We start from the raw sequence: 26,812 nt of genomic DNA, 5'->3' as shown, positions 1-26,812 counted from the left end.
TGGTGCTGCTTTCTTTCCAGAGTGAAACCAAGAAATGGGAAGGTACCAGCGCCAGGCCCAGCCCTGCCCAGCCTAGTCCAGCCCTGACTGAGGTCAGTATAGGCCATGAGAGAGCTACAGACAGAAAGACAGTTCTTTAGAGAAAAAGAGAGACATGGAGAGATATTTATAGAGATCTAGAAAGAGATCTTCAGAAAGAGAAAGAGATGAGAGACAGAAATACAGAGAGACAGAGGAAGATATACATGAGAGAGAGCAAGCCACAAATGATAAGCAGAGACAGAGACATTCAGAGAGCAAGAAACAGAGAGAGACACACACTCAGGATGGCTGGGGAGGACGCACGGGTGGGGGATAACCCCCCTTCCCTGAGGCCCACCCCCCCTTCCCTGGGGCCTAGTAGAGGGTCTGTCTGCCCCAGCTACCTTGTCACAAAAGATCTTGATCTGGCAGACGGCGCGATGCACCAGGCGCTCGGGGCCCGAGCCACAGTCATAGGTGTCGATCTGCAGGTTCAGGGGGACACCCTTCACCCCCTTCTGCGAGGAGAAGTCTGTGCTGAGGCAGTTGATGCCAATGAACACCTGGGGACAGAGGGGAGAGCTGGATAAACAGCCTGCTCAGGTCACCAGTCCTGCTGTCCCACAGCCACCCTGTTTATTGAGCATACTGTGTGCCTGTTGAGCGCCCTTGACCTCACAACGCCCCTGGAAGCAAACATCAGCACCTCTCTTTTACAGATGGGGAAACTGATGCTCAGAGAAGGGCAGCGACACAGGGAGTGTGTGGGGGAGCTGGGGTTGGAGTCCAGGCTCTTTACCACTGGGCGATGCAGTGCCTGCTGTATTGTCAAGGGCAGCCCAAAGGATCAAGGCCCTGGGAGGGAGATCAAGCGTCCTTTAGGGGTTTAAAATCCGGAGCCTCACTTTTCTGCAACTCAGAGCGAGGAGGTAGAGAAGGGCCAGATCCCCCTCTTCCCAGCTTCGGAAGACCACTTTCCTGCTGGCCACAGGCCACAGAGAGTGAGACACCTGCCCCTCTGCACTCCCAACCACCAGCTCCAGCCATCGCTGGACCAGTCACTCCCACTGTCCAGCCAAGGAAATGGAGGCTTGGAGCAGGGATGTGACTGGCTGATGTTCCCCAGGGAGTCAGACAGTGTGGCATCGCAGAGTGAGCCTGGACGTGGGCCACCCAGACCTGGGTGGGAAGCTGGGCTCTGCCACTCACTAGCCATGTGGTTTTGGACAAGTGCTTCAGTTTCCTTATCTGCAAAATGGGGATAACTAAACCTACTTCGTGGGGCTGTGAGGGTGCGTGGAGCACCTAGTGGGCTGAACATACAGTGACTGCATGTTGTAACTGCTGTTCTGAGTGGGAGGGCTGGGGTCTCAACGCAAAGCCTGTGCCTGACTGATGGCAGTCTGGGGTCAGTCTCAGCTGGGCATTCCCTGGCAAGCTCACCCGGTGACTGTCTACCTGCCTACTCCTCCGTGGCGTGCCAGGGCCAGCCCCCACTCCAGGTTGGCCCCTGTTCTTCGGGACATTTCCCTTGGAAGTGACCCTGACCTGAACAGGTGGGGGTGGGGCGTGGGGCCTGAGCAGACCCCCTTCCTTCCCTGCCGTGGGGGCCAGGCCCCAAGGCGCATGCCAGACATACTTCCCATTCAGCCAGCTCAGCCCCAGTGCAGCCCCCACCCAGCTCACACCTGAGAAAGACCTGAGCCTGGGGGCTTAAGAGGCTGTGGGAAAATCCCCACCGAAACCCACCTCTCCCTTCCCATGAAACTCTGTCCCCACCTCCCTGCACTGGAGGCCCCAGCTCCTTCGCCAGCCCCTGGCGTCTGTTTGAATAATAATAATCCCCGGCCTTTGTGCCTCCCTTTGTGTCTGCAGAGCCCCTTCACCTCCCGTTTCTCCAGGCAGGGAGACAGGAATTAGATCCCGGTCTGTCCAGGCCAGAGATGCCCTTGCCATGAGCTGGACCCAACCCTGGTCTGACGGGGTAAGCCCAGTCCAGGGAGAGGAAGGGACAGGCCCAAGGTCACGCAGCCCCCGACTCTCCAACTAGTGACCTTTCCACGATGCCAGCTCTCCAAACAGAAAACCAGGACACAGAGAGGTCCGGAAGCAAATGGCAAGCTCCAGGCGGGCCTTCAGCCCTAAACGGCTTAATCGCTGGTAGGAAAAAAATCAGTAGAGGCTCCACTTCTGGGGCCACTCCAATGGGTCTGGCACCGTGCCCGGCGGCCCTTAGGTATGAATGATCTCGTGGAATCTTCACCACAACCCTAAGAGGCAGATTACTGTTCCCTTCCTACGGGCTCGAGAAGTGAGGTAACTGGGATTCCAGCCCTCATCTACCAGGCTCCAAAGCCCTTCTGCACCACTTGGCACCAGTCTGCAAGTCAGGAAACCTGGAGTCATCAGCAGCTTGCTACGTGACCTTGCACAAACTCAGCTTTCCTACCTGGTAAAGGGGTAGCCTGGATGAATAACAACAGCCACCACTTAGGGGCCAGGCTGTGCTCTACCTTTTACTTATCTCACCCAACCTTCACATCAACCTATCAGTTGGTACTATGATTACACCCCAATTTTACAGCCAAGGCACTGGTCCAAGGTCGCAGAGCTTGGATGTGGGCCCAGCCTTTCTGGCTTCAGAGCCTGTGCTTCTCCACCTCTCTCTCCCCTGCCTCCTCCACTAGTGCCCTCGTTGGAGCAGCTGCCGCCATCCTAGATGCAGGCGAGCCCTCTCCCCAGGATGGGGACTGCCGGGCAGCCCAGCCACCCCCCGCACTGACCTTGGCCTCCTCGTTGACGTTCCACACGAAGGACAGCGCATTATAGGCCACCTCCTCGATGTGTTGCACGGTGTTGAAGTTTTCTTTGCAGTCGGCTGAAACCACAGGAGATCAGAAGGAGAGTCAGGAGGGAAGGGATTTGGGGACACCGAGGGAGGAGGCCTTCAGGAGCTGGGCCTCATTCTTGGCAGGGCCTTGCATCCTCTCACCTAAGAACCACGCTTCAGTCCAGGGAGGAAACTGGTTATTGTGCCCTGGGTCACAGAAGGGAAAACTGAGGTCCAGCCTGGGAAGCAGATTCGCCCCAACCCCGGAGGGAATCGCTAACTCTGCCCGTGAGGCCAGGGCTCTAATCATCTTCGGGTGGAGGTCATATTTTCACTGGGACTGTGATTTAGGAGATCTCCCAGATAAAGCAGCAGTAGTAGTAATAATAGCAGTAACAGCAGTAGTAACAGCAGTAGTACCAGTACTACTACGATTGCACTACTAATATTGAATAAACGGTAGCACTACTCCACTTATTGAACACTTACAATATGGCATGCCCTCAGTTAATCCTCACAATGACGCTATTAATATTCAGCTTACACATGAGGAAAATGAAGCTCAGAGAAGTTTGGGTACGTGCCCAGGGTCACACAGCTAATCAAAGGCAGAGCAAGGACTGGGGCTCAGCTTTGTCTGTCTCCTGAACTCAGCCTCCTAACCACTTTGCTCTCTGGCCTCTCAGATAAGTCACTGAATTATCCCCATTCGTGTCACATTCTCCAGTACATGTGGTTCCACAGCGGGAACAGCACAGTAGGCAGGCAAAGCAGCCGGCCTCATTCCATTTGACAGTTGAAAAAAATGAGGCTCAGGAAGGGGAGGTGACACAGGTCACAGAGCCAGGAAGAGAACGATGGAGCCAGATCCTGGAGACCTGAGGACGGGCTGTGCCTCCCACCCATCTCGGGGCCCAGGACAGGGACAAGGTGGCACACACAGAGGGCCTTCCCCCTGCGCCTACCTGCTGACAGACCCTGAGGGTCCCAGCTCTCAGAGCAGGACTGCCCTTGCCCCGGGTTTCAGGCCTTCCACATCGCTGCTGCCTGCACTCTTATCTTACTCATTTGTGTCTCAATCGGCCACGCCCACCGATGGAGACAGGCAGGCCAGCATCCCAGGGGTCTACTTATCTGACACTGCTGGGGTCCCCAGGGCCCTGTTTATCCCAAAGCAACACAGAAAAGAGGCCACTGCTTCCAGCCAACAGATGCAAATCCCTGCAAACTCCACAGTGGATGACCTGGAGGCAGGGGCCAGGCAGGCGGCTGGGGTCAGAACCAAGTCCTGCAGGGGTCAGCGGGGGCTGGGAAAAAGGGGCATAGCAAGCAAAGCCTGACTGGGGTGTGTGTGTGTGTGTGTGTGTGTGTGTGTGTGTGTGTGTGTGTGTGAGAGAGAGAGAGACAGAGAAGGAGAGAGCACGAGAAAGACGGGGCCCGGGAGCAGGGGCGGGCGCTCACCCACGTCGATGACCCGCTGCTTGGCGGTGGGCTGCCGGGAATGCCAGTGCTTCCAGAACCGCAGCTGCTCCACTGGGACCTTCTCGTTGTCGAAGACGACCATCACCACGCTCTGCGAGCACAGCTTCACTGTGACCCTCGGCCTTGGGACAGGCCCAGGCAGTCCGGGGCCCTTCCCGGAGCCTGGGCCCAGGGGTCCTGACCTTCTGCCTCAGTTTCTCCCACTCCATGGCAATGGGCAGTTATCAGACAGCACCCTTTCCCTGGGGTCCTGCCCATCCCATCCCTTCCCAAGCTGCTCCAAGGCGAACGCACCTTGACTTTGTCAGAGGACAAGGCAAGGCCTTTTCTGCCTGAGGGCGTCCGCAGGGTGACCGGGTAGAACTGGCCTTTGTTGAGGTAGGCCATGGGCGACTCGCCTGACTTGATGTGGATGGCTTTAGGGGAGCCCAGGGTGTACTCGAAGTCACTGCGGGAGGAGGGAGAGGACAGTGAGCCTGGGCTTCCAGGCAAGAGGGTCCCAGAGGGCAGTGGGCCGGGAGGCCTGACACTCTGCTCTAGACTTGCTGTATAACCTGAGTAAATCACTTTTCTTCCCTGGGCCTTGGTTTCCACATTTTCAGTGTTTCTACTTAATGGCTTTGTTGAGCCACAATCCTGCAAAATGAATAATGGAAACCAGAGAGACCCCTGAGAGGTGACAAAGCCACAGGGGAGATTAAGGGCAACAGAACCTCAGCTTCTTGACAGGGTGCTGAGCTCTGAGTTCCCTGTCACAGCCCAGGAAAGGGATGTGGAAATAAATCATTCTCTCTCCTTTCATGTGCCCTCCCTCCCCGCTTTTCATTCATTGATGTCTGCTCTGGGGACAGTGTGAGGCTCTGACTGCAGCCCCCTGCCCACTGCCCAGGTGGCCAAGGGTCCAGAGGGGCTGAGTTACCTCTTGGGGCTGGGATAATCCTCTGGACATGGGGGTTCCGGGGATGTTTTCAGGATATCTGGGAAGAGCAGCGACTGCAGAGAAACACAATCCAGAGAGACTAAATGGCCACATTCAGGCTGCTGGGGCCTCAGCCCAGGGGTGCTGCATACAGCTGTGCAGGTTACACAGTGCACAATCTGGACACCAGTACATGGCAGTCCTGCCTCAGCTCTAGGACTCCTTCTCCCATGGATTCCAAAGCTCTGACCTCTTCACTGTCTTCTCTCCCTCTGCACATGCATGCACATATCCAGGGGTGCTGTGAGGGGGACGGGGGTGGGCCCTCACCTCCTGTGGGTCATCTTTGAAGGTGCTGTCAGGCTGCCAGCGCTGTGTGGGCGGCACCCCATGAATGCTCTCAAACAAGGAGTTGAGGGAGCCATTATCATACACATCGCCAGTGGGCAGCAGGTAGCTGTCCACAGAGCCCGCTTCCAGCTTGCTGGGGCCTGGGGGGAGGGGAGCTGCCTTGCCCAGGGTGGGCGCGGCTCCCTCCAAGCTCAGCAGGTTGTTCTTCTTGAGCACGTCTGGGTACTCGGGGACTCCAGACACATTCTCCGTCAGGAATTTCATGAGGTGCGTGGGGCTCTCAAGCGGGGCGAGGTCCACCTCATATTCCATGCCGTGGCAGAACCTGAGGGGAGAGAGGAGGGCTGGGTGAGTGCGCCTCTTCTCTCTGAGGGGCAAGAGGTCCTCGGCTGGACTGGACGGTGACCCTCACGCTGACACACCGACCCTCTTTAATCCATTGTGGTGTTAGGTCCTCTCAACACGCATGAAGCAAGACACGCTGTCACAGGGGTGAGCAGGGAGCAGAGTGTGGAGGATGGACCCAAGTACAGGCTCAGGGTTGAGGGGAATGTCTGCTTTATTCTTCACAGTACTTGGTAATGTAAAAACTGAAAGTTTATTTATTTCTTATCCCACTGGACTGAGTCACCCACGGGTGGGGTGGGGGGGGTGAGTGTTCGTGAGCACAGTTAATACACGTTGAGAAAAAGGTCTGGAAGGAGGTACCCCAAACTGTTAAGGGCGGCAGGGGAAGAGGATTACAGGAAACTTTTACGTTTCACTTTATACATTTCTATGGAGTTTGAATATTTAATAACAAACAGGTATTACTTTTGTAATCAGAAAAGCTAAAAATATTTTTAAAAATTAGTTTGAGAAAAGTCCCCTGCACCAAAACCCACTGTTTCTAGCAGTGGAGGGGCCCTGAGCCAGCTGCCCGAGCTGTAATGCCTGCCTCAGCAGTTTGGATTTTTCCAGAAGGCAGAGAGGAGCCCACAAGGTTTCCCAGCACAGGCCCTACAGGGTGGGGGGAGGAGAAGGTGGAGAGAGAGGGGCAGGGTCCTTCCAGCGCCCATTTGGCCATGAGCACGGCCTGGGTTGCTTTCTACAAGGAAAGGAACACCAGTGCCCCGGGGCGCTGATGCCAAGCAGAGGCCCAAGACGGCCAGGGCACAGACGTCCGGGCACCGGGTGTCCCCTCCCCCAGCCCAGATGTCCCTCCCCGGAGGCTGCAGGGAGGAGGGTTTTGGAGCTGGGACAGAAAAGCTGCCTGCAGGGCTTGTCCTCCACTGTGGCTTTGAAGTTTGTTTTCAGTGAACCCCAGCCCACAGGCCTGCAGGCATCTGGGGTGTGTTGGGGTGGGGGGTGTTGGGGGGGCGGTATTCAAGCAGGATCTCATTATGACTTTGTGGGCCTGAGGTCTCTTTTGTCTTCACAGGCCCCTTCCTTCATAAAAAATGTATTAAAATACCTTTTACCATTGCACTGGTATAAAGACAAATATAATCCAGGTTGGATTATATTAATTGTTTTCTTCTGATTTTAAAATAAATTAAAATGCTTCTGTGAGACCCTAAGAGTACTGTGGGCCCTAGGCACTGCCCCCCACCCCGTGCCCAGTGGATAAGAGCCCCAGGTGGAGGTGGGGGTGGGGGTGGGGGTAGGGGTAGGAGTGGGGGTGGGGTAGAGGTGGGGAGGGGCAGAAGGGCAGGGTGGTGGCGTGGGCGAGCCTCACCTCTTTCCTTGGTCATTCCGGCCCCCAGTGCTGGAGGACAGTATCCGCTTCTCCTTGGGGCCCTGCGAGAAGAGGAAAGATTTATGCCTGGCTCTTGGGTAAGATCCGGCTGTGGGAGCCTCAGCCCCCTTCTGTGGACTTGGCCAGGCAGGGGAGCTACCCTGCTCACCGGGAGAAAACCCGCCAGTCCTTCCAGTTGGCAGGAGCTCTAGCCATCATTTAGTCTGAGCCCCAAGTTAGAGAGGGGGAAGAGGTACCCCAAGATTAGCATTAGGAATTGTGGAATTTGGAGTCAGGGAGGCCTGGCTTAAGTTCTAGCTTTACCATTTAAAAGTGCTGTGTGACTCTAGGTAAATGATTGCACCTTTCTGAGTCTCAGTTTCTTCATATATCAAGTAGGGGATTATAACAGCTACTGCAAGGGGATTGTGAAGTTTTATAAATAACAATAATGCTCACTGTTTTTTCAGAGTACCTCCTCTGCACTAGGCCCTGCACTGAGTGCCTTCTATGTGTTCTCTCATTTAACCCTACAACCACTCTGTGATAGGTGCTAACACTATCCCCATTAAATGGATGAGGAAACTGAGGCCCAGAGAGGCACTGTTGTCTTAGTGGTTAGGAGCACACACTCTGAATCCAGATTTCTTAGGTTCAATTCCTAAATCTGCCACATACTGGCTGTGTGACCTTGGGCAAGTGCCTTAACCTCTCTGTACCTCAATGTCCTCATCTGTACAACAGGGATAATACTAGTAATATCAACTCCAGCTGTTGTTGTGAGTGCTTAGACCAGCACCCAGCACATGGAGAGCACTATATAAATGCTACCTCTCACGATTATAATTATAATATTGTTGTATCTTGGAGCATCCAGGTCATTTCTCCCTAAGGCTAATAAAGCCAGAACCAGGATTCCGACCCAGCCTAGTGACTCCAGCACCTGGGCTCTTAATCACACCCCACGGGACAGCACGAGGGAAGGTGCCTGGCATAGTGCCTGGCATTTGGTAACAAACAGTAAGTGGTCACCTTCAGGACTATATTGCCCAAAGCCACACTGCCAGTTTGCGGCAGGCCTAGGTCTCAAACTCCCAACTTGGCGCTCTTTCCACACCACGAGACCGTGTCCTTAGTATCCACAAGGCTGTTTTGAATCCAGAGTGTTCCGGGATGGGGAGGGGAGGTAGGCGCATCTCACCAGGACACCGTATTTCACTAAAACCACTAGAAGTGTCACCTTCAGAGCCTGTCCCTACCATTTGGGCCCTAGGAATAGCCTCTTGCCCAGGGGTGATGGTGCTGGATTTTATTTTATGGTCCATCCTAAAGCTGTAAATTCTAGGCTGGAGTTTAAACTCAGACCTAGGATTCTGGCTCTCACCACGTCCACAAGCTGAGGCAGTCAATTCAAATTTCTTTTCCATTGACGTGGGCCCAACACTATCAGGATGCTACCAGCCTGCTGGGAAGGAGGTAAGGTATGGTAACCACACCACTCGAGAATGAGAACCAAAGCTAGAGAGAGAATTTGGGGTTTTCTTGCATCGGGGACCACTTCTCACCCTTGGCCTCTGAATTTACACAGAGAGTTTGCCTTCCACCTTGGGGTAAGGTAGATAAAATACTTCTTGGGCCAGTAAATTTGAGGGCTTATTTACAAGGTGGCTTTAAATCTTCAAGTTCAGAGTCAGTTATTTCAACAATGGCTATTTATGTCTCCCCTTCTCAAATCTGGGAAAGTCTCTTGGAACAATCACCCAATCACGGAGAGCAAGAAAGTTTGCTGTCATGAGACAATTCAGACAGATGAGTAGGGACTGCCTGGAATGCTGGGTTGAAAAAGATTCTGCGGCTCCTGCCCCTCAGCGAGAATGCAGGCTGTAATCCATTGGCAATGTCTGTGTGGGCACTGGGGGGGTGGCGATGTCACTCGTGGTACGTATTACTGATGGCTGACTGGTTCAAGCCCACTTGTCAGGTAGGGGAGGGCCTAATTCCTGTTCTCAGGAGCCGACAGTCTCCCAGAGCCAAGGCCAAGGCCCTGGAAAGCATTAGAGAACAGTAAAAGACTGCCTGTCAGGAGGTGTGCAATGCGTAGAAGGGTAGCAAGGGCAGGAAGGAGAGTAAGACACCTAGGAGAGGGAGAGGTGATGGCTCCCAAGAGAAAGGGGCCTTGGGAAGGGCCCTGAAGGACGAGAATGGGTTCAAGAGCAGAAGGCATGTTCTAGGTGACGAGGTTGGGTTGGGTGGGTGGGGATGACAGGGCAACTGGGATGACGTAAGGGACAGGGCCAGAAAGAAGAGGCAGGTTGGGGGTGTTGCTTCGACGAGTGTGCGTGGCCAAGGCATTGATCCGTTCGATCAATATGTACTGAGTGCTGTGTGGCAGGCAGTATGGGGTGCTGCGGACTCAGTAATGATCAAAACATGGTTCCTGCCCTCCAGGAGCTCAGTCTCATGGGCGGAATGGAGAAACAAATGCACAAATAGCAAGTGTCTAAAGACAGAGTCAAGGATATTGATGGTGGCTGCTGAGGGGGCCTAGAAGAGGCACAGAATGGGGGACCCAAGAAAGCCTTCCCCCTCTCAATGGATGAATGAGGTGACATTGAAGCTGAGACCCAAAACTAGGGTAGCGTTTATCCAGGGGAAAAGGGAGGGTGCCAGGCAGAGGGAACAGCATGTGCAAAGGCCCAGAGGTGAGAAAGAACATGTTGAGGGGCTTGGGGTGGTCATGGCGAGCTGCCGAGCCATGAGGCCTGAAAGTGAAGATGTACATTCAGTCAGGGGGGGCATGCCAGGGCTGGCGAACATACCATGTAGTAATCGTAGAGGAAGCTCAGGGCTGCAACACTGTCATCGTCCCCATTGACTCTCATCATGGCCTTCGTGGCAGCTGTCAAGGGGTTTTCCAGGTAGGTCTTCCAGGCCTCATCCTCATTGGCGTAGGGGAACTTCTGGAAGTTGACTGGGTCGTTCTTTAGCAGCCGCACAGACCTGAAACTGGAAGGCAAATAAGGAAGGTCAGATTTAGGCTGTCCCAGAGGAAGGTCCATGAATAGTCAGCATCAGGCCAATGCCCAGGAATTCAGAGAGTTACCAGCCTTGAAAACTTGAACCGCTTCTTCTGCCACCATGAGGCAGCTTGGGGCAATGGAATGTACCCGAATTCTGGAGCTAGATGCTTTGGATCAATAAATACCAAACGTTGCCATGTAGAAGCTGTAGACCTGGGGCCTCAGTTCCCTCATCTACAACGTGGGGACATAATCCCAACCTTGCAAGGCCTCAGAGAGGATTCAATACAATGCTTCCATGGTAGATACTCATTCAAAGGGAACTAGTGTAACAAGGATGGGAAATAGTAATGACAAGCTGCAAAGACTAAAATTTCCAGATAACCTAGCATGAGTTCTTCCGACGAAATTTTCCTCTAGACCGTGAAAGACACAGAAAGCTGGAGATGAGTCAAGTTAGAGAGAGAGAGCATGGCGAGGGACAGGGAGAACCAGGGCGAGGAAGCCCGTAGGCCAAACCCAGTCTTGGGAAACGGCATAAACAAATAATATTTATTGTGGAGTGCCCCAGCAGCTGCTCAGATGCCAGGGATTGGAGTGGAATGCTGCAGGGCACATGAAGGCAGGCAGAACCCGCACTCAGAACTTGGACAAATACAAGGCATGTGGCCCAAGAGACAAGCCACATGGGCTCAAAGGAAGGAGATCATGAAAGGGTCTCTGGAGGAGGCAGATATTTTAGTTGGGGACACTCAGCACTGGGGATCAGAGCACTCAGAAATGTGGGGGGAGGGGCACAGGGATAGGGGTATAATACAGAATAATGATGATGATGATCAAAATAATATCCACTCTTTACTGAGCACTGACCATATTTTAGGCATTGAGCTAAGCATTTTTCATGGATTATTTCATTTAATTCTCACAACAACCCTGCAAGGCAGGTGCTATTATTGTTCCTATTTTACAAGTGAGGAAACCGAAGCTCAGAGAAGTTAAGGGAGTTGCCCAGAGGGGATTCAAGCTGGAGCAGGACGCTGCTGTAATACCGAATAGTGTTCTCAAACTTGAGCTGCATCAGAATGACCGGAAAGGCTTGTGAAACACAGATTTCTGGGCTCCACCCCTAGAGTTTCTGATTCAGTAGGTGGCTGAGAATTTGCATTTCTGACAAGTTCCCTGGTAATGCTGATGCTGGTAGTCTGGGGACCACACTTTGAGAATCACTGGTGTAGAACACGCTCTTAATAGTGAGCAAAGCGTAGAGGTGGGCAAGTTCTGGTTGTGTTCACGTTAGAGCGAAGAGTGTGTGAGGGCCAGTGGGAGGTGAGAAGATGGGGACAGCCAGGCTGGGAAAAGAGAGCCCCAGAGATGAAGTGGATGTTGATTGGTCTCCTGATGTCCCAATGTCCCCTTCTAGGTGAGCCTCATAGACTCTCTTGTGTGAGGGACATAGGGACAATGCTAGCTACCACTTACTATAATATATGTGAACACTTTCCATTCATTAGCCCTGCTCCTTACAAGAACACTACAAGGTAAGGATTGTTTGCTTCATCTTACAGATAAGGAAACCTGTGACTTGGAGAGGATACGAAAATGCCCGAGATCACCCAGCTAGTCCATGACACAACCAGGATTTAAACTCAGGCTTGTCTAGTACCAAAGCCACATGCTTTCCACTAAGCCACACTGCTTTACCATGATGCAAGAGGGCAATCGGTACCATCACAGAAAAACCCTCTAGTGGTGGAGTTTCAGGCGCGGTGGCAAACCGGTGGGTGCGTAAGGACCTTCACGAATTGTGCCACAGGAAGGGCCCTCCTGCTGCCCGGCGGCTCAGGCCTATATTCTCAGACACAGAGTGGGAACAGCAGCCAGGCTGCACCCAGGCAGGCTGTGGGCAGCAGCTCTCCCAGGGGCTTTACCAGGGTGCAGTGTCTCCCACCCCACTGGGCCCCAGGGTGTGGGACATTTGGCTCTGAGAGGGAGGGAGAGGGAGCTGTCACACAGGCAAGAGAAATGACAGAAACTTTCCTGCTCCAGGGGCGTGGAGAGGGAGGCACACCCCGAGTTTCTGTTGCTATAAATCAAGGGCCTCAAGATGGAGAGGCGAGAAGAGGCCCTCCTGGCTGCCTCCTGTGCCCAGGGTTAGAGGAACTTACAGAGCAAGCCCAGGGTGGCTGCCCCACTCCCTCCCAGCCCCACGCTAAAGGGAACTCCCAAACCAAGGGGGCTTGGGGGAAATAGGTAAAGGCCTGGCGGCCCCCACCCTCGGGTCAGTTGGGACCCCCAGGGCTTAGCACTGCTCCTCACTTGTAAAATGAGTCTAATAAAAGCACCCAGCACATAGGATTATGAAGATTGAGTGCATCACCACATGAAAAATGCTTAGAACTGTCCCTGGCACATAATGCTTGCTTAATATACACGAGCTATTATTGTGCTCCGGGCTCACCTTGGAGCTAGACATCGAGGGGTTGCCAAGTGGTACAAGACAGGGTCACCCTGCAAGTCCGTGGCAGATCTGGGCCTATACCCCCAATCTGCTGACTCGGATAGAATGACCATTATCAGCTTTGATGAGCTATCAGTTCTCTCAGCCTATTTAAAAACTAACATTCTAGAAGACAATGATAAAGTCACATCAGAAACAAAAGAACGGACAGTGTTTGCTGTTCCTCTGGCCTACCAAGGCCTCCAGTCCATCCTGTTGGCATCCCAAAGTCTGACTCCTTGATACACAGCAGCTACTGTACCTTAAGCATTTACTATAGGCAGACATTGTACCTGCTGTTTTTCTGCGTCATCCCATCTACTCCACACAATAGCCCTGAGAGGTAGGTATTGGGGAAATTGAGACTCAAACAGGTGATATTACCTGCTCACGGTCACTTAGCTAGTAAGTGGCGAAGGCTCACCTTGAACCTGGACCAGTTAGACTCCAAGATGCAGCTCTTAACCCCATGCTAGTCTCCTTTCTAGATGCCTCTCTTATTCTGGAAATTCCCCTCCTCTGAAATACATTGAACCAATCCTCCACTGCAAGATAGAAGGGGATTTCCCACCATACAAGGCAGGAGGGACTAAGTGAGAGAGTGAGATGATGGGAAGAGTTTCTGGCCAGGAGCTGGGAGCTCTAGTGTCCTGGTCCTCATGCCTGCTCATGCTACCAATCAACTTCATGTCCCAAGACTAAGCATTTGGCTTCTAGAAAGTCTTGACTATAGATAACGTTAGCATTGACTTATGTGCCAAATCCTGAAATCCAAGAACTTTTGGCTCCCTGTTCTCTTAAAGATTGGAATTGGAGGTTGAGGGCCCAGTAGGTAAGAGATGTGAAAAGGGTTCCAAGAAGGAGTGAGCCCTACTTATGGGTGACAGAGCCAGAACAAAGAGGTCTCGGAGACCAGGCGACTCCCACCCTATGTAGTCACCTTCCCCAGGGCCTCCACAAACTGTCTTTTGGTGTGCCTGTCCAAGACAGAACTCCTCAGCTTTCAGAAGGTGAAAGGGGAATACAGGAGGAGGGGACGGGGACCAGACTTGGCCCTGGGCAGCCTTCTTGACATCAGATCTCCACTAGGGCACAGCACAGAAGAACCCATAGCACCACGGGAAGAAGAAGCATCAGGGTCATAGCCTGACAGACCAGAATAACTGTGTGTCCTTGGGTAAGGCACTTAGCCCCTCTGAGCCTATTTCCTCATCTATTAAATGGGTCTATTGAGTGTCTTCTGTGTGCCAGTCAGGGACGCTTCTGGGCTCTGGGGAATCAGCCAAAAACAAGACAGATAAGGCTCTGCTCCCATGGAACTTACAGTCTAATTGGGGAAGACAGACCATAAACAAGTAGGTAAATGAATTAATTTTAGTTAGTGATAAGTGCTGTGAAGAAAATTAGAACACAGTCATGTGATGGAGTCACCAGGGCTGGCTATTTTAGAGTGGGGCTAATTGCACGGGTTGTTAGGAGAATTAAGTGCATTAACGTAAGAAATGTGCTTAGCCTAGAGCCTGCCAGAGAATAATCGCTCAGTAAATAATAGCCATCATCATCGTGACCACCATCATCTCAGAACTCCTAAATGAGAATAAAGGGGAGATTCTGCCTGAGGTTCTTAAATTAACCTTAAATCCTCCCCAAGCCTCCTGTTTGTAAACCAGGTTCTATGTCAAAAGCAAAAGAGACAGTGTAATAACCCCTTATCTTGACTTTCACAGTCATTATCTTGTGGAGCCTCCCAACATGCATGATATGTTATTATCTCTATTTTACGGACCAGGAAATAGACAACAGAGACGTTAGGTGACCTATTCCAGGGGACTGGCCTAGTGAGTGACAAAGCCAGGCCTCCTGGGATCTAACTCTGTGACTAGTCACTTGTCCACCAATCACTAGTTTCCAAGAAGGGCTGTAGAAGAGAAAAAGAGAAAAAATATCTTGGTGGCATCCATTCATCTAACCATTCATCCCTCATTTTAACAAATATTTATCAAGTAACTACTATGTGCTAGGCCTTGTCCTAGGTGAACAGGACAACAAGGTCATCCCTGCTGTGATAGAGGTTGCATTTTAGTGGCAGCAAGACAAACATGACCACAAAAACAAACGAAGCGCTAATATCAGATAGGCGAAGAAAGCTATGTAGGAAAGGAAGTAGCAGGGCTTCTGACCTGCCTGAATGGGGAGTGACTGGATGTTGGTTGAGAAGAGCAGCGGAGGGGAAGAGGGAGCAAGGAGATGGGTGGGGAGGACCTTGGACCTTCCAGATGAGAGAAGAGGCAAGATCAAAGGCATAAGCCTGGGACAGCTCCCAGAGCTTGTCCGCCTACTGTGTGCCACGTGTGAACCAGGTGTTTTGCATATGCTGCCCTGTTCAAGGAAGGCCAGCCCACTGAGGAGGAAACTCGAGTCCGAGATTTGATAATCCCTCCTATTTGCATAGCGTGTTATATTTTTCAACATGTTTCTCATACATTTGTCATCACCTCAGAGCCTGCAATGCCTCTTCAAGGTAGGGAGGGAAGGTATGACTATCCCCATCTGATAGCAGGAAAAACTGAACCACAGAGAGGGCCACTGGCTTGCCTAAGGCCACCCAGCTGGTATCTCATGGTATCAAGCCTGGAACAGAGGTCTCTGGCTTCCAGCATGGAGAACCTTCACAAGGCTGCCTCCTCAGAGCCTCCCTAGTCTGGCTTTTCCTCCATTTGGGAGAGAGTTGGATACAAGATCAAGAGAGAGGAGCTTAGGCCTTTACCTGATAGGCCTCCCTTCCTGTGTCCCCCTGTCCCTAGCCTGTGGGGATGTGCAAACTGCCCGGGCAGGGTAGCTCCAGCGTGGGTGGGGCCTGTCCCCAGCGGTTCACTCTGGGCCCACGGCATAGGAGGGGTGTAGGACCAGCTGCTCCATGCCCCATCAGATTCTTAGCCTCCTGACTCCAGCATGCATCATTCTGGGCACCAGGATGGAGAAAGCCTGGAGTGGTGAAGTGGGGTTTCATTCCAAATCTTTTCGGACTCTAATTGCCCACTGCCTTCTGGCTGAGCCACTTAAAACTCCCAATGAGACTAAGTAAATGTGTCTCAGCCATTGGCTGTGCCCTTTTGGGTTCAATTTAGGGTGCAGAGACACTTTAGAAATCCCCGCAAGAGGGTGTGACTTGCCTAAGGACACACGGCATATAGCAGGATTGGGATTCAAGTCTCCCAGCTTCCTCTCCAGGACTTAGTTCAATCACTGCTCTATCTCACAGGCATTTCAATAATTCAGAGATGGAAAAGTAAGGACTCTTACTCAACTTTACAGAAAGGGGAAGAAAACTCACCACCAAGGAGGTAGCCTCAAGCCCCACCAAAGGAGATGCCTGGCCCAGGACAGATCCAGTGGGCTGGGCCTCACTTCCCTCTAGCCTGAGGAGGAAGAGTTTCAGGGGCCCCCTGAGCTGGGTGTTGACACCCAGATACACCCAAGGACTTGCCAAATCCTGTTGTGAGCAACCCAGCCTCATGAGCAGGGATCAATCACACTCACTAGTTACCCACAGGGAGGCCCTGGCACAACTGCTCAGGGAGGAATCATTTTTCAGTCAGCCCCACGCGAGGTGTTCCCTGGAGCGCTCCAGGGTTCTCGTGCTTGCCAGTGGCCCACCTGGTTTCTGGATGCACAGGTTGTAAAATGTGCCTTGTCACATGCTGGGGGCTCATTTGGGGGCCTCAATGGGGAAATGGCAGAGCCCAGAGCATGGCTCTATAGTGACTCCAGTTTGAACCAGGTCGTGTGAACTCATGGTTGTGGGGTGGGCCACAGAGCTATGCAGACCTGGGTTCCAGTTTCAGCTCTGCTAGTTACCAGCTGTGTGACTTCATGCAACTTGACCTCTCTGTGCCTCAATTTTCTTACCTGTAAAATGGGAGAAGGTGAGAGTACTAACCTCACAGAACTATTATGATAGCTACTGTTCATTGCGGACTTAGCAACTGCCAGGTGCTGGTCCAACAATTTCTGGTCATTGTTTTATTTAATCCTTACAACAAGTTTGTGAAGTATTACTGTTGGAAAATGCAATGAGATAATGCAGCTAAAGTGATCTGCACGCTGGTGGCACATAATAACGTGAACTATTATTATTATTACTAATGTTCACTTTGTGGGGTAGCCCCAAGCAAATTGCATGACAACTCACAGCCCTACTTTCTCCCACCTGTAAATGGGACATCTCTTCCTAGCAGCAGAAGGAGACCTGATGTTGGTGATTCCCAGATAAGAGGGGCGAGCGCTGCCAGCTTCATCATCTGCATCCAGGTGGGCAAGCTGAGGGCAGTCAGGCTCCAGCCAACACTTCTAGTTGCATGTAACTTAATTATGTGCCATTTTCTAATTATACCAGAAACTCACTTTCTCCTCTTTGAAAAATCCCTCCCTCTACGGGAATTTTTCTTTCACTCTATATTCTCTTCTTGGTTTCCTGTTCCATGTTCCTATTTTCTTCTCTATCATTCAATTGAGATGTGAAAGAAGTTGAAATCCACCTCTAAACTCAGGGTGCCACATCCTTTCATTCATTCACTCTGATTCATTCAACAAACACTCACTGAGGGTTGCTCTGTAATAGGGCCTGTGTTGGGTACTAGGACACAAAGGTAAATATCATGCTGTCCCTGCCCTCAAAAGTCCCAATTCTTGCTGACCTCGTAGGATGACCCAGTGAAATAACACCGAATATTGGTGAGATAATTTCCCTTCAGAACCTTCACTAGATCAGTTGCTCTGACCTTTTTAGGAGGCAAAAAGAATAGAGGGAGGGAGGCAGCCAGAATTATTTGCTCCATTTACAAATGAGAAAGCTGAGTTCCAGAGAGGAGAGAGAAAACAAGGGAAGGGAAAGGAACCAAGTTATTTAATAGTGTCAGGCCCTGTGCCTTTTCATTCTCATACATGCCCTGTGAGGTGGGGGTTACTATCGCCATCTTACACATGCAGAAACTGACAGAGAGGTTAAGGAGCTCATCGAAAAGTAACCAAGTCCATATGTGGCAGAGCTGGGCTCAAACACAGGTGTGACCCCACAGCAAAGCTCTCAGCTGCTGACTTAGCAACTACACTGCAGGTCAGCAGTGGTGGATGTGGGAACCTCCTGCCTGCCAGGTCTTCTAGGCCAATGGGTCTTAAACTTGAACATGCCTCAGAATCACCTGGAGGGCCTGTTAAAACACATACTGCTGGGCCCCACCCCCAGAGTTTCTGATTCAGTAGGTCTAAGGTGGGGCTGAGAATTTGCATTTCTAACAAGTTCCCAGGTGATGATGATGATGATGATGATGATGGTCCAGGGACCACACTTTGAGAACACTGTATTGAGGTGAACCAATAATTCTCTCTTTTAAAAATAATGACTTCCTCTCCTCCTCCTCCCCATTTCAAAAGTGAGGTGCGTTTGTAAAACACAATATATAAAATGTGGACCATACAGACAAATTGGAAGCAGAGACTAGAATTCACCTGCATTCCTCCACTCAGAGATAACCGCTGTTAACAGTTGGGCAGATCTCCTCGTCTTTTTTCAATATCTGTGCAGACAGGAAGCAAGGTGCTATATTGGTGTGGAGCATCCTTTTGGCGCCTCTGTTGAAAGATCCCAGCTCTTCCCTGAGATCTTGGGCAAGCCTCAGTCCCTTCCTCTGCAAAATCGCACTTATACTCGCATCCCTCATTGGATTGTTGGGAGGGTTAGAGGAGATAACGCATTTATCAAGCACCGGACACTGTCTGCTGTGGAGTCAGCGCTCAATAAATGTTTGGCTGTTACTTTTGTTTTAACCGAAGGGAGAGCTTCGAGTATGCTATCTCCGTTTCAGCCCTGTGGCCCTTTCTCCCCCTCCTCTTCCTCTGTGTGGACCCCTGGAGGCCCTCTTGGCTCCAGGCACCGGACCGGCGCGCCCGGGGCGAGGGCAGCCCGCGGAGCAGCGGGAGCCTCAGGAGCGTCCCGCACCCGGCCACCGCCGTTACGGGTTAGGGTCGGCTCAGCCTCTGCCTGGTCCGCCCGTTTTACAGCCGGAGCTTAACGACGGCTTTTAACTTTTCATTCACCGGCAGCGTACCTCCGACTTTTAATAACACACCTTGTGCACGACAAAAATTTGCTCCTGGCAATCATGGTTTCGACCACAAAACCACAGCGCGGAGGCGTTCCTGGGTAACCCTTTCAGCGCTCGGGGCCAACTGGAGCCCGGCTCCGAGATCAGGTGGACTGGGAACCTTCCTGGTCTCCCCCCACCCTCAGCCGCGTCCCTCCAAGGCTTCGGGGAGGGAGAAGATTCCAGACCGCGGGTGGGGGCCCAGACTGGGAACCGAGCGGTGGTAGAGGGGAATCCGGGTGCGCCTCGCTCACTCCCCTCCCTGCTCCATTCCGCAGACCCACTGAGTGCGGGTCACTTCATTTCCTAACCCCCCTTTCCTCGACGGGCGGGACGAGAGCGCAGGCGCCTGGCACACAGTAGGCCCTCGGGCACCACCACACTTGCACTCCGAAAAGGCCCGGGAGGGCCCCACGGCACCCAGCCAAGGCGGCAACCTCGACCCGTCGCCCCCTCGGGGAGCCCCGCCGGCGGGCAGGGCGCAGGCGCAGGCTGTGACCCCCCGCGACGGGAGGGCGTCGAACAGCGACTTCCGGCGCCCCCGCCGCCCCAGGCTCCTTTGCGGCCGGCTGTAGGCCCGCTCTAGCCCGGGGCACCCAAGCGCTGGAGGCCTGCAGGCTGGCGGAGGCCTGGAGGCTGGCGGCCGGTCGGACCACATGAAAGGCCTGTGCGCTCCACCCTCCAGCTGCCTCGAGCCGGGTCCTAACGACAGCGCCTTGGCCTCCAGGCTCCTCCAGACCCGGCTTCCTTCCAAGTGCCGCCCTCCGCCCGAGGAGGCCTAGTAATCGGGCTCGCGTTTATGGGGCTGCCACGCTGCCACTCGGGCCCGTGGCCCACAGACGGGAGCTCACTGTTTCCCCTGCCAGGGAGGTGTTTGTAGTCCTCGTGGGACAGAGGAGGAAACTGAGGGTCAGGGAGGAGCAGCAAATTCACCAGGATCCTGCAGTTGGTAAGCGGCAGAATTGAGTCATATACAAGTCCGGCTTGTCCCACCACACCAAGGCCTAGCAAGAGTTGGTCATTCTATCGGGGCTCAAGATGGACGCTAGGACCGGTCCTCTTAACTCGGCACTTTCCAGGGGAATGCGGCAGCGAGACTGTGGCCAAGGCAGCGGCACCACCAGCAGCAGCTCAAAATTTGCAAGCCAAGCACTTGATGCCCCCCCAACCCCCACTCACCAGGAAGGGCAGCTGAGCCCCCAGGCACTGAGGCTCTGTCATTGTAATCTCAAATGGTGGCTTCAGAGTCGGCCTGCAATTACTCTGCAGGGACAGGTTCCCCCCACCCCGCCCCAAACGGAGAAGGCTCAACTGTCAGCAGATCTGACTTCAAACCGAAATTATTAAAGAGGAGAAAAGCAAGCAACCCTTCTGTTAAAGTAACTCAGCTTCAGGACACTTACCCCCTAAGGGGCACCAATGAATAGATTCTCTCTGCAGTTTTAACCAGCAGATCTAAGTGGGATGGAGACACATCACAAGATTTTTTTGTTTTGCTTTCAAAGTGTGGAAAAATAGAAAGCAAGAGGTTCAGAAATGCTCATTGATTGGTTATTTCTATATGAAGTAACAAGGGTAGTATTAGCTTGCTCCTTACCAGGCTTTAAACCAATCATTTTTCTAAAGTTATTGGATCCCCCAACAACTCTATGAGGTGGGCACACAATTTGCATATCAGGAAACTGAGACTCAGGCGAAGTGACTTGCCCAGGGTCACACAGCTAATTGATGGCAGAACTGGGGCTTGAACGCAGGTGTTGGCTCCAATGCCCTTGCTCTTATTTCAGCTGTCAACATGTTGTCAAGCCCGGGGAATTCATTCAAGAGAAATCTGATGCCCAGTGATTGTACTGTGAACATAGTCGGCTAACCCGGGAGAACCCCGCCTGCAATCAGGACCCGCCAACTGCTCTGCCCCCAGGTCTTCAAGTTCTTAAAACAACCTATTGAGGAGTAGCTAGAAAAAAAGGTTGTTCAACCCTTTTCTCTGCCCACTCACCTCTGAGGGTGGCAGGAAGAGGAGAGTCTGTGTTCTAGAAGCCTGGCTTCTGCCAGCTCCCTGAAGCCAAGCTGAAGCAGCCCGGAATCGCAGCGTCATCCCACCTTTTCTAAGGTCTGGACCCCAAGCAGGGGGTCCATGGTGAAGGTCAGCGTCAGCCAGGCGGGCTTCTAAATCCCTGATGTGGGCAAGAAGGCACCTGCATCCTGCCGGGCAATAGAGGTGACCTCACTGAAAACCACTTCTCAGCTCCTCAGCCTTAGAACTGCCCTGAATAAAATCAACCAGGTTTTATTGAATGCATCTTCAGACCTTGACTCTGTACTAAGCATTTTACAGCCTTTATCACACTTCACTCTCTCTAGAATCCTACAAAGCATTCTTGTACCCATTTTCTAGATGAGGCAAATGAAGCTCAGAAAAGTTAAATGACTTGTCCAAGATCACACAGCCCGTGAGGAGCAGAGCCTGGATTTGAACCTAGCTCAAGCTGACTACCGAGTGCATATGTTTAACCACCACACTGTAACCTTCCCCCTTGGGACTGTTCCACCGCAACAAACAAGTCCCTTTAGAGAAACCTAAGTCTTGCCTAAGACAGCTCTTAGAACCACCTCAAAGAAGTTCCTTTTGGCAAGAAGATAGAAAGCCTAGATGGGATTGGAGCGGTCTCTGATTTCCAGGGTCCTTTCGGAGTATCAGAAAGCGGTGCCCAAAGCCTTCATAGGTTCAGTCCTGTGTTTCCCTACCCGGCTCGAAACTGCTCAGCAGAGAGAGAAAGAAAAAAAAAAAAAACTATTTTCCCAGGGAAACACTAGGCACTAGCTTGAGACGGGGCTTGCCTCGACACGCCAAAGTGAGATCGTCAGCCCATTCATTTACCCTTACAAATTGCTCTGTGAATCCTGGCGCCAGCCTCCCTGCGCTTCCCCCTTCTGGAAATCCCATCCAGCCTCCACGCTCAGAGAGCGCCAGGCATCCACCGATGTTTACTCACTCAAGTTCATTCGACATCTTCCTGCTCCCAGGCTCCCAGGCTTGAAGGATCGGCACCAAGACTCTGCTGACCGCTCGTCTCTAATTCTTGCCTGACACAGACATTCCCTGCCCAGGGAAGTGTTTGATTTATGTTGAGGTTTGAGTGTCGGGATTTTGCTGACAGGTAGGTTCCCGGCAGCGCTGGCGCTGATTGGCTATGGGTACAGGTGCCTGCGACAGCAGGTATACCTCAACAGGTGCAGCTGTTAACTCTTGGCCTGCCAAGCTGGGGGCGGAGCCGTGGGGGGCTGGCTGGGTGGAGCTGGCCAATTCCTTCCTTGGTGAGGGGGTGGGGGTGGAGAGGGGGAGGAGGGAAGGAGAAAAAAATGTTGGAAGAAAGATAGCTAGAGGAAAAGTACAGGGATAAACATATTTGCCTAAAGGAAGTCTTGATTCCTGTTTCTAGTTAGTATCTTGGATACCCGGGAACATCCCCCCAAAATTCCTTTGCCCCCTCCTCTACCCAGCCACTGGAGAATTCTCAAAGGACAGAGCAGATCTTTCTCCAGTGGGTCTCTGTATAAATTCCCTTTCTTTTTTTCAGAACTTCCCCCTTAAGATAATAATATCTTATTTCTGAAGTCTTTTACAGTTATTCCAGTGATTTCTTTTGATTCTCACAGTACCACTCACTGTGGTAGATGTTATCACCCCCCCTTCCTCCCCAACACGCACACTTCAGGGGTCAGGAAATGGAGGCCAGAGAGGTAAAGCGACTTGCCCAAGGGCACGAGCTAGTGAGTGTCAGAGCCCACATCTGAATCTCCAGTCATCTCACTCCAGGTCTGGCTGTCCCTTTGAGCTGAAGTCAGTGGCCGGATTCAACAGACATTCATTGAGCACCTGTTGTGTGCCAGGCCCTACTCTGGGTTCTGGGGAGACAGAGGCCGAAAGGACAGGGTCACTGCTCCGGGGGAGTTTACGATCTGGGGAGTGTGTATGTGCGTTGGTGGCAGGCGGGTAGGAGAGTAGGGTGGGAGGCAGCCTTTTATTTGGTGTGATACGATCTCAGTGAGATGTGAGCAAACCACATACTTCTGGCCAGCACAGAAGGGATGGAAAAGTTGAAGTCGGCCACCTCTGGAGCCTTAGCTAGCTGGTTATTTCACAAACTCTCAGTGCTTCGTTCCGTGTTGGAAATGCAGGAGGAATCGGGCGCCTGTGAGACGAAGTATTGTGGAGTGATTGCCGTGAGCTGTCTTCTGTAAAGAGAAAGGTGGATAAACCCAGAAGATCCACAAACACAGACAGGAGAATGCTGGAGTTTTTTTTTAGCGCTTCCATCAGGATTAATTTGAAATTAAATCTAAGCCAAAGGTCTTGGTATCTTTTTTTTTCCCGTTGTCTCTCCCCCACTTCCCTTTTGGCACATTCTCTCTCTGCTCTGTCTCCCTGGCAGCCTCCTCTTGGCCCCCTCCTTTCTCTCTGAGTGAGAGGTGGGGTTTCAGCTACTCCTGCCATTATAGTGGAGGTTTTCAGGGTAAAGTCAGAATCCAAAGAAGTCCTCTTAGGGTGGGGTCAGGCCTCTGGAGAGGGGGGTACTGGGTTTGAGAACTGTCAGAGGTTGCCTTCTTACTGGAGGCTGTGTTGGGGGCAGCCGTGGGGGCCCTGATAAATAATAGTAAATAGTAATAATAATTGCTAATAAAGCCACCTCCTGAGAGCAGGCCTCTCCAGCCACATCAGACCTTCACTCATTGTATTTCACCACCTTCTGTTGGTTCTCTGCAAAGCCCTTATGACTTTTTGATATTTTCTACTTGTTTATTGTCTATCCCTGCTTCTTCTGGAATGTGAACTCCATAAGAGCAAAGACCTGTCTGTCTTGCTCGTTGTTGTCTCTTCAGTGCCTGCTACGGTGTCTGGCACACAGTAGGTGCTCCATATACTGCACATATTAGGCCTTATGCTAAGCCTTTACGTGCAGTGTCTCAATTCATCCTCACAGCGACCCTATGAGATTGGCACTTGTATTATCCTTGTTTTGGAGATGAGGAAACTGAGGTACAAAGTGATTAAATAAATTACTCAGGCTGCAGAGCCTGAAGTGGAAGAATGAGAACTGGGATTTGATCTGAGAGCAGAGCCTGGGTGCCCAACCACTTTACAGAGGTATTGGTGACAGGAGGGCCATTTGGTGTCAGCTGTAACTGCAAGGCTTACTGCAGCCCAAAGGATGGCACACTTGTCTGTGTACCTGTCCACCCGCCTCCTGGAAGGAAGGCTGTGGAGTTTCTGTCAGCCGTGTTGCAACTCACAGGTGAAGGGCCGTGGAGGTGACTCATGCTGGCTGGGCTCCGTGGAGGCTGGGATTCCAGGCGGCGTGTCTCTGCTCGCTGGGCTTTTTTAAATGGGTCCTCTCCCTCTGGATCTTGCCTCTTTAATCACCCGCACTCATCTGCAGAGATCAGCAGAAGCCCAAATCATGGGGCAGAGGATTTCTGTGGAAGGCTCCAGAAGGCACCCTGGATGGGATGGAGGGACTAGTGGTCTAGGATAGGTGGGCAGGGACACAATGCGCCAGTTTGCAAGGTCACCAGACCCCTCCAGCAGGAGCTGTGCCTCCCAGTCAGGAGGGACGAGCTGTTCTAGGCCTTTGTTGAACGACTCAGAGATGCCAGCGTTTTAGAGAGACACTACCCCAGCTGTGCTCCCGCCCCTTTCCTATCCTGTGTGGCATGGGCATGGCCCAAGGCTACACTGGGCTGGCATTGCTTCCCCTTCTTGGATCAGCCCAGTCCATAGTTTCTTGGCTGAGGAGATTGAAAACAGAGATCAGCCAATCACGTGTGACATAATAATTATATTCACAATAATAACAGTAAATAATGAGGGCTGCTATTTATTTCATGTTTGTATGTTGCAAGCACTGTGCTAAAAGTTAACCTTTGTTATCTAATAGTGTTACTCTGAGGCTGATAGGCCTAGGTTCAAATCCCAGCCCAGCCACTTACTAGCTATGTGATGTTGGCAAATGGCTAAAGCTCTTTGAGCTTCAGTTTCCTCACTTGTAAAATGGATAAAAATAGTGTCCCCCATATAGGGTTATTATGAGGATTAAATGAGATAATGGATATGAAGTGCATTGTGCACTGCCTGGCACATAACACTCAATAATTGTTAGGAAACGTTTTTTTTTTCTCATTTAATTCTCGTTTAAACCTAATGAGGAAGCTATTACCTAATTTTACAGATGAAGAAACTGAGACTCAGAGGGGTTAAATGATTTGTCAAAAGTCAAAAGCTACTAAGTGAAAGAGTTGAGATTTGAACCCACATCTTCCTGGCTCCATTCTTGTAGAACTAGGCTAAGTTAGGGATTGTCCTGGGTTCAAACTGGGGTTCTGCCTGACTGCTTGTCACCTACTAGCTGTGTGACTGGGTAAATCTCTTCTCTCAGAGCCCCAGTTTCCCTCTCTATGATATAAGACAAGATCAGTGAATCACTATAAGGGTGGAGTCGGGTTATAGATCACCCAGGATTCCTTTTCTAGATTGCTTCTGGAAAAGAAGTGTTCCTCCTCTAGACACTATGATCTACCCCCCGGAGGATGGCATGATCCTTCACCCCTCCCTCTCCTTTCCGGGGTGATGACTGCCCATGAGCCACTGCCCATGTGACCCTCTTGGCATGTTGGGGAGGAGTAAAGGTTAGAACTACTGAGTTAAGTAAGTGCTGAGAGCCAGGGCCACTGTGTATGTCTGTGGGGTTGTGCACTGCACAATCACAGTACCATTTGCAATACGAGACTTGCACCATTGGATGTAATGGCCTTGCTAACAGCCCTTCCTTTTCTAACACATTAAGACTTCGTGGTTATTCACAACTTCATGAAAATTTGTTGACTTATATAAAAACATTGAAAGGACACATACCCAAATGCCAACAGTACTTCTCTGTGGGTGCCGAATTGACAGGATTTTAATTGTGTGCCTGCCCTTTCTCCCCCACCAAGTTTTCTGCATTGATCTTGCATTGCTTTTGTGATTAGAAACTCGATAGAAAACCTCAGTTTAAATGTTATTAAACCCAAATAAATGCCCATTGACTAAATGGGCATCGTGTCCCTATTCTTCCTGGAGCAAAGGTGGAGATAAAGATAGTAAAGATTGAGAGTCCTTGCTCAGAGCTCCCCTGTGAAGTGCACGAGTGGAGAATGGGGGCTGCTGACTTGCAGGCTCTAAGCAGTGAGCTCAGGATCAGATCTGATCTTGACTTAATTAAAATTATTATCGTTTATTGAGCACTTACTCTGTGATACTTGCTTTAGATGCTGTATCTCATTCCTCCCTGAACAATGGGGTCGCAAAATCCACCCCAGCTAAACTTGACTCCTGGAGTATTGGCTGAGTTACTAAAGGATGTAAGCTCTGAAGTTGACTGCCTAAGACCTTGGACAAGCAACTTCACTTCCTTGTTACCTAAGTTTTCTTCTCAGTGAAATGATTGCTGTGAGGATTAAAGGAGATAACAGTGTCCTTAGTATGTGCCAAGCACAGTTCTAGGTGCTTTGTGTGCATATCCTGTAATTCCTTTGAGTCCTATGAAGTAGTTGTCATAATTATCCCCATTTTACAGAAGAGGAACAGGCTCAGAGAGGTGAGATAACTCATCTAAGGTCACCTGGCTATCTACTTACACCTGGCTATCTACTTAGTGACAGAGATAGAATCAAACCAAGGTCTGTCTGACCCCAAAGCCATGGAAACAGTCCTTTTAGCCTCCTGAGTTCCTCTTTAGGACAAAGTCTAGGATGGATGGCTGGGTAAGAGGGAAAGAAGGAAGGAGGGAAGG

At 51.5% G+C, this 26,812-nt stretch overlaps 1 protein-coding gene across 1 annotated transcript in view; it reads right to left on the bottom strand.

Moving 5' to 3' along the window:
* GRHL3 (grainyhead like transcription factor 3) overlaps positions 1-22,176 on the bottom strand; it is a 34,320-nt gene extending 12,144 nt beyond the window's left edge. Inside the window, exons 1-9 of the mRNA XM_058553235.1 lie at positions 21,977-22,176; positions 10,140-10,326; positions 7,321-7,382; positions 5,583-5,928; positions 5,253-5,326; positions 4,628-4,781; positions 4,313-4,424; positions 2,805-2,899; positions 426-584 (exon numbers count right to left, since the gene is read on the bottom strand). Of these exons, the coding sequence (XP_058409218.1) occupies positions 426-584; positions 2,805-2,899; positions 4,313-4,424; positions 4,628-4,781; positions 5,253-5,326; positions 5,583-5,928; positions 7,321-7,382; positions 10,140-10,326; positions 21,977-21,993 (1,206 nt within the window). The 5' untranslated portion in view covers positions 21,994-22,176. The remainder of the gene's footprint in view (positions 1-425; positions 585-2,804; positions 2,900-4,312; positions 4,425-4,627; positions 4,782-5,252; positions 5,327-5,582; positions 5,929-7,320; positions 7,383-10,139; positions 10,327-21,976) is intronic.
* Positions 22,177-26,812: the final 4,636 nt, after the last annotated feature.

The sequence above is a fragment of the Diceros bicornis genome, chromosome 13 (genome assembly GCF_020826845.1).
Source record: "Diceros bicornis minor isolate mBicDic1 chromosome 13, mDicBic1.mat.cur, whole genome shotgun sequence".
NCBI classification, from domain to species: domain Eukaryota; kingdom Metazoa; phylum Chordata; class Mammalia; order Perissodactyla; family Rhinocerotidae; genus Diceros; species Diceros bicornis.
This window is presented reverse-complemented; position numbering and strand designations above follow the sequence as displayed.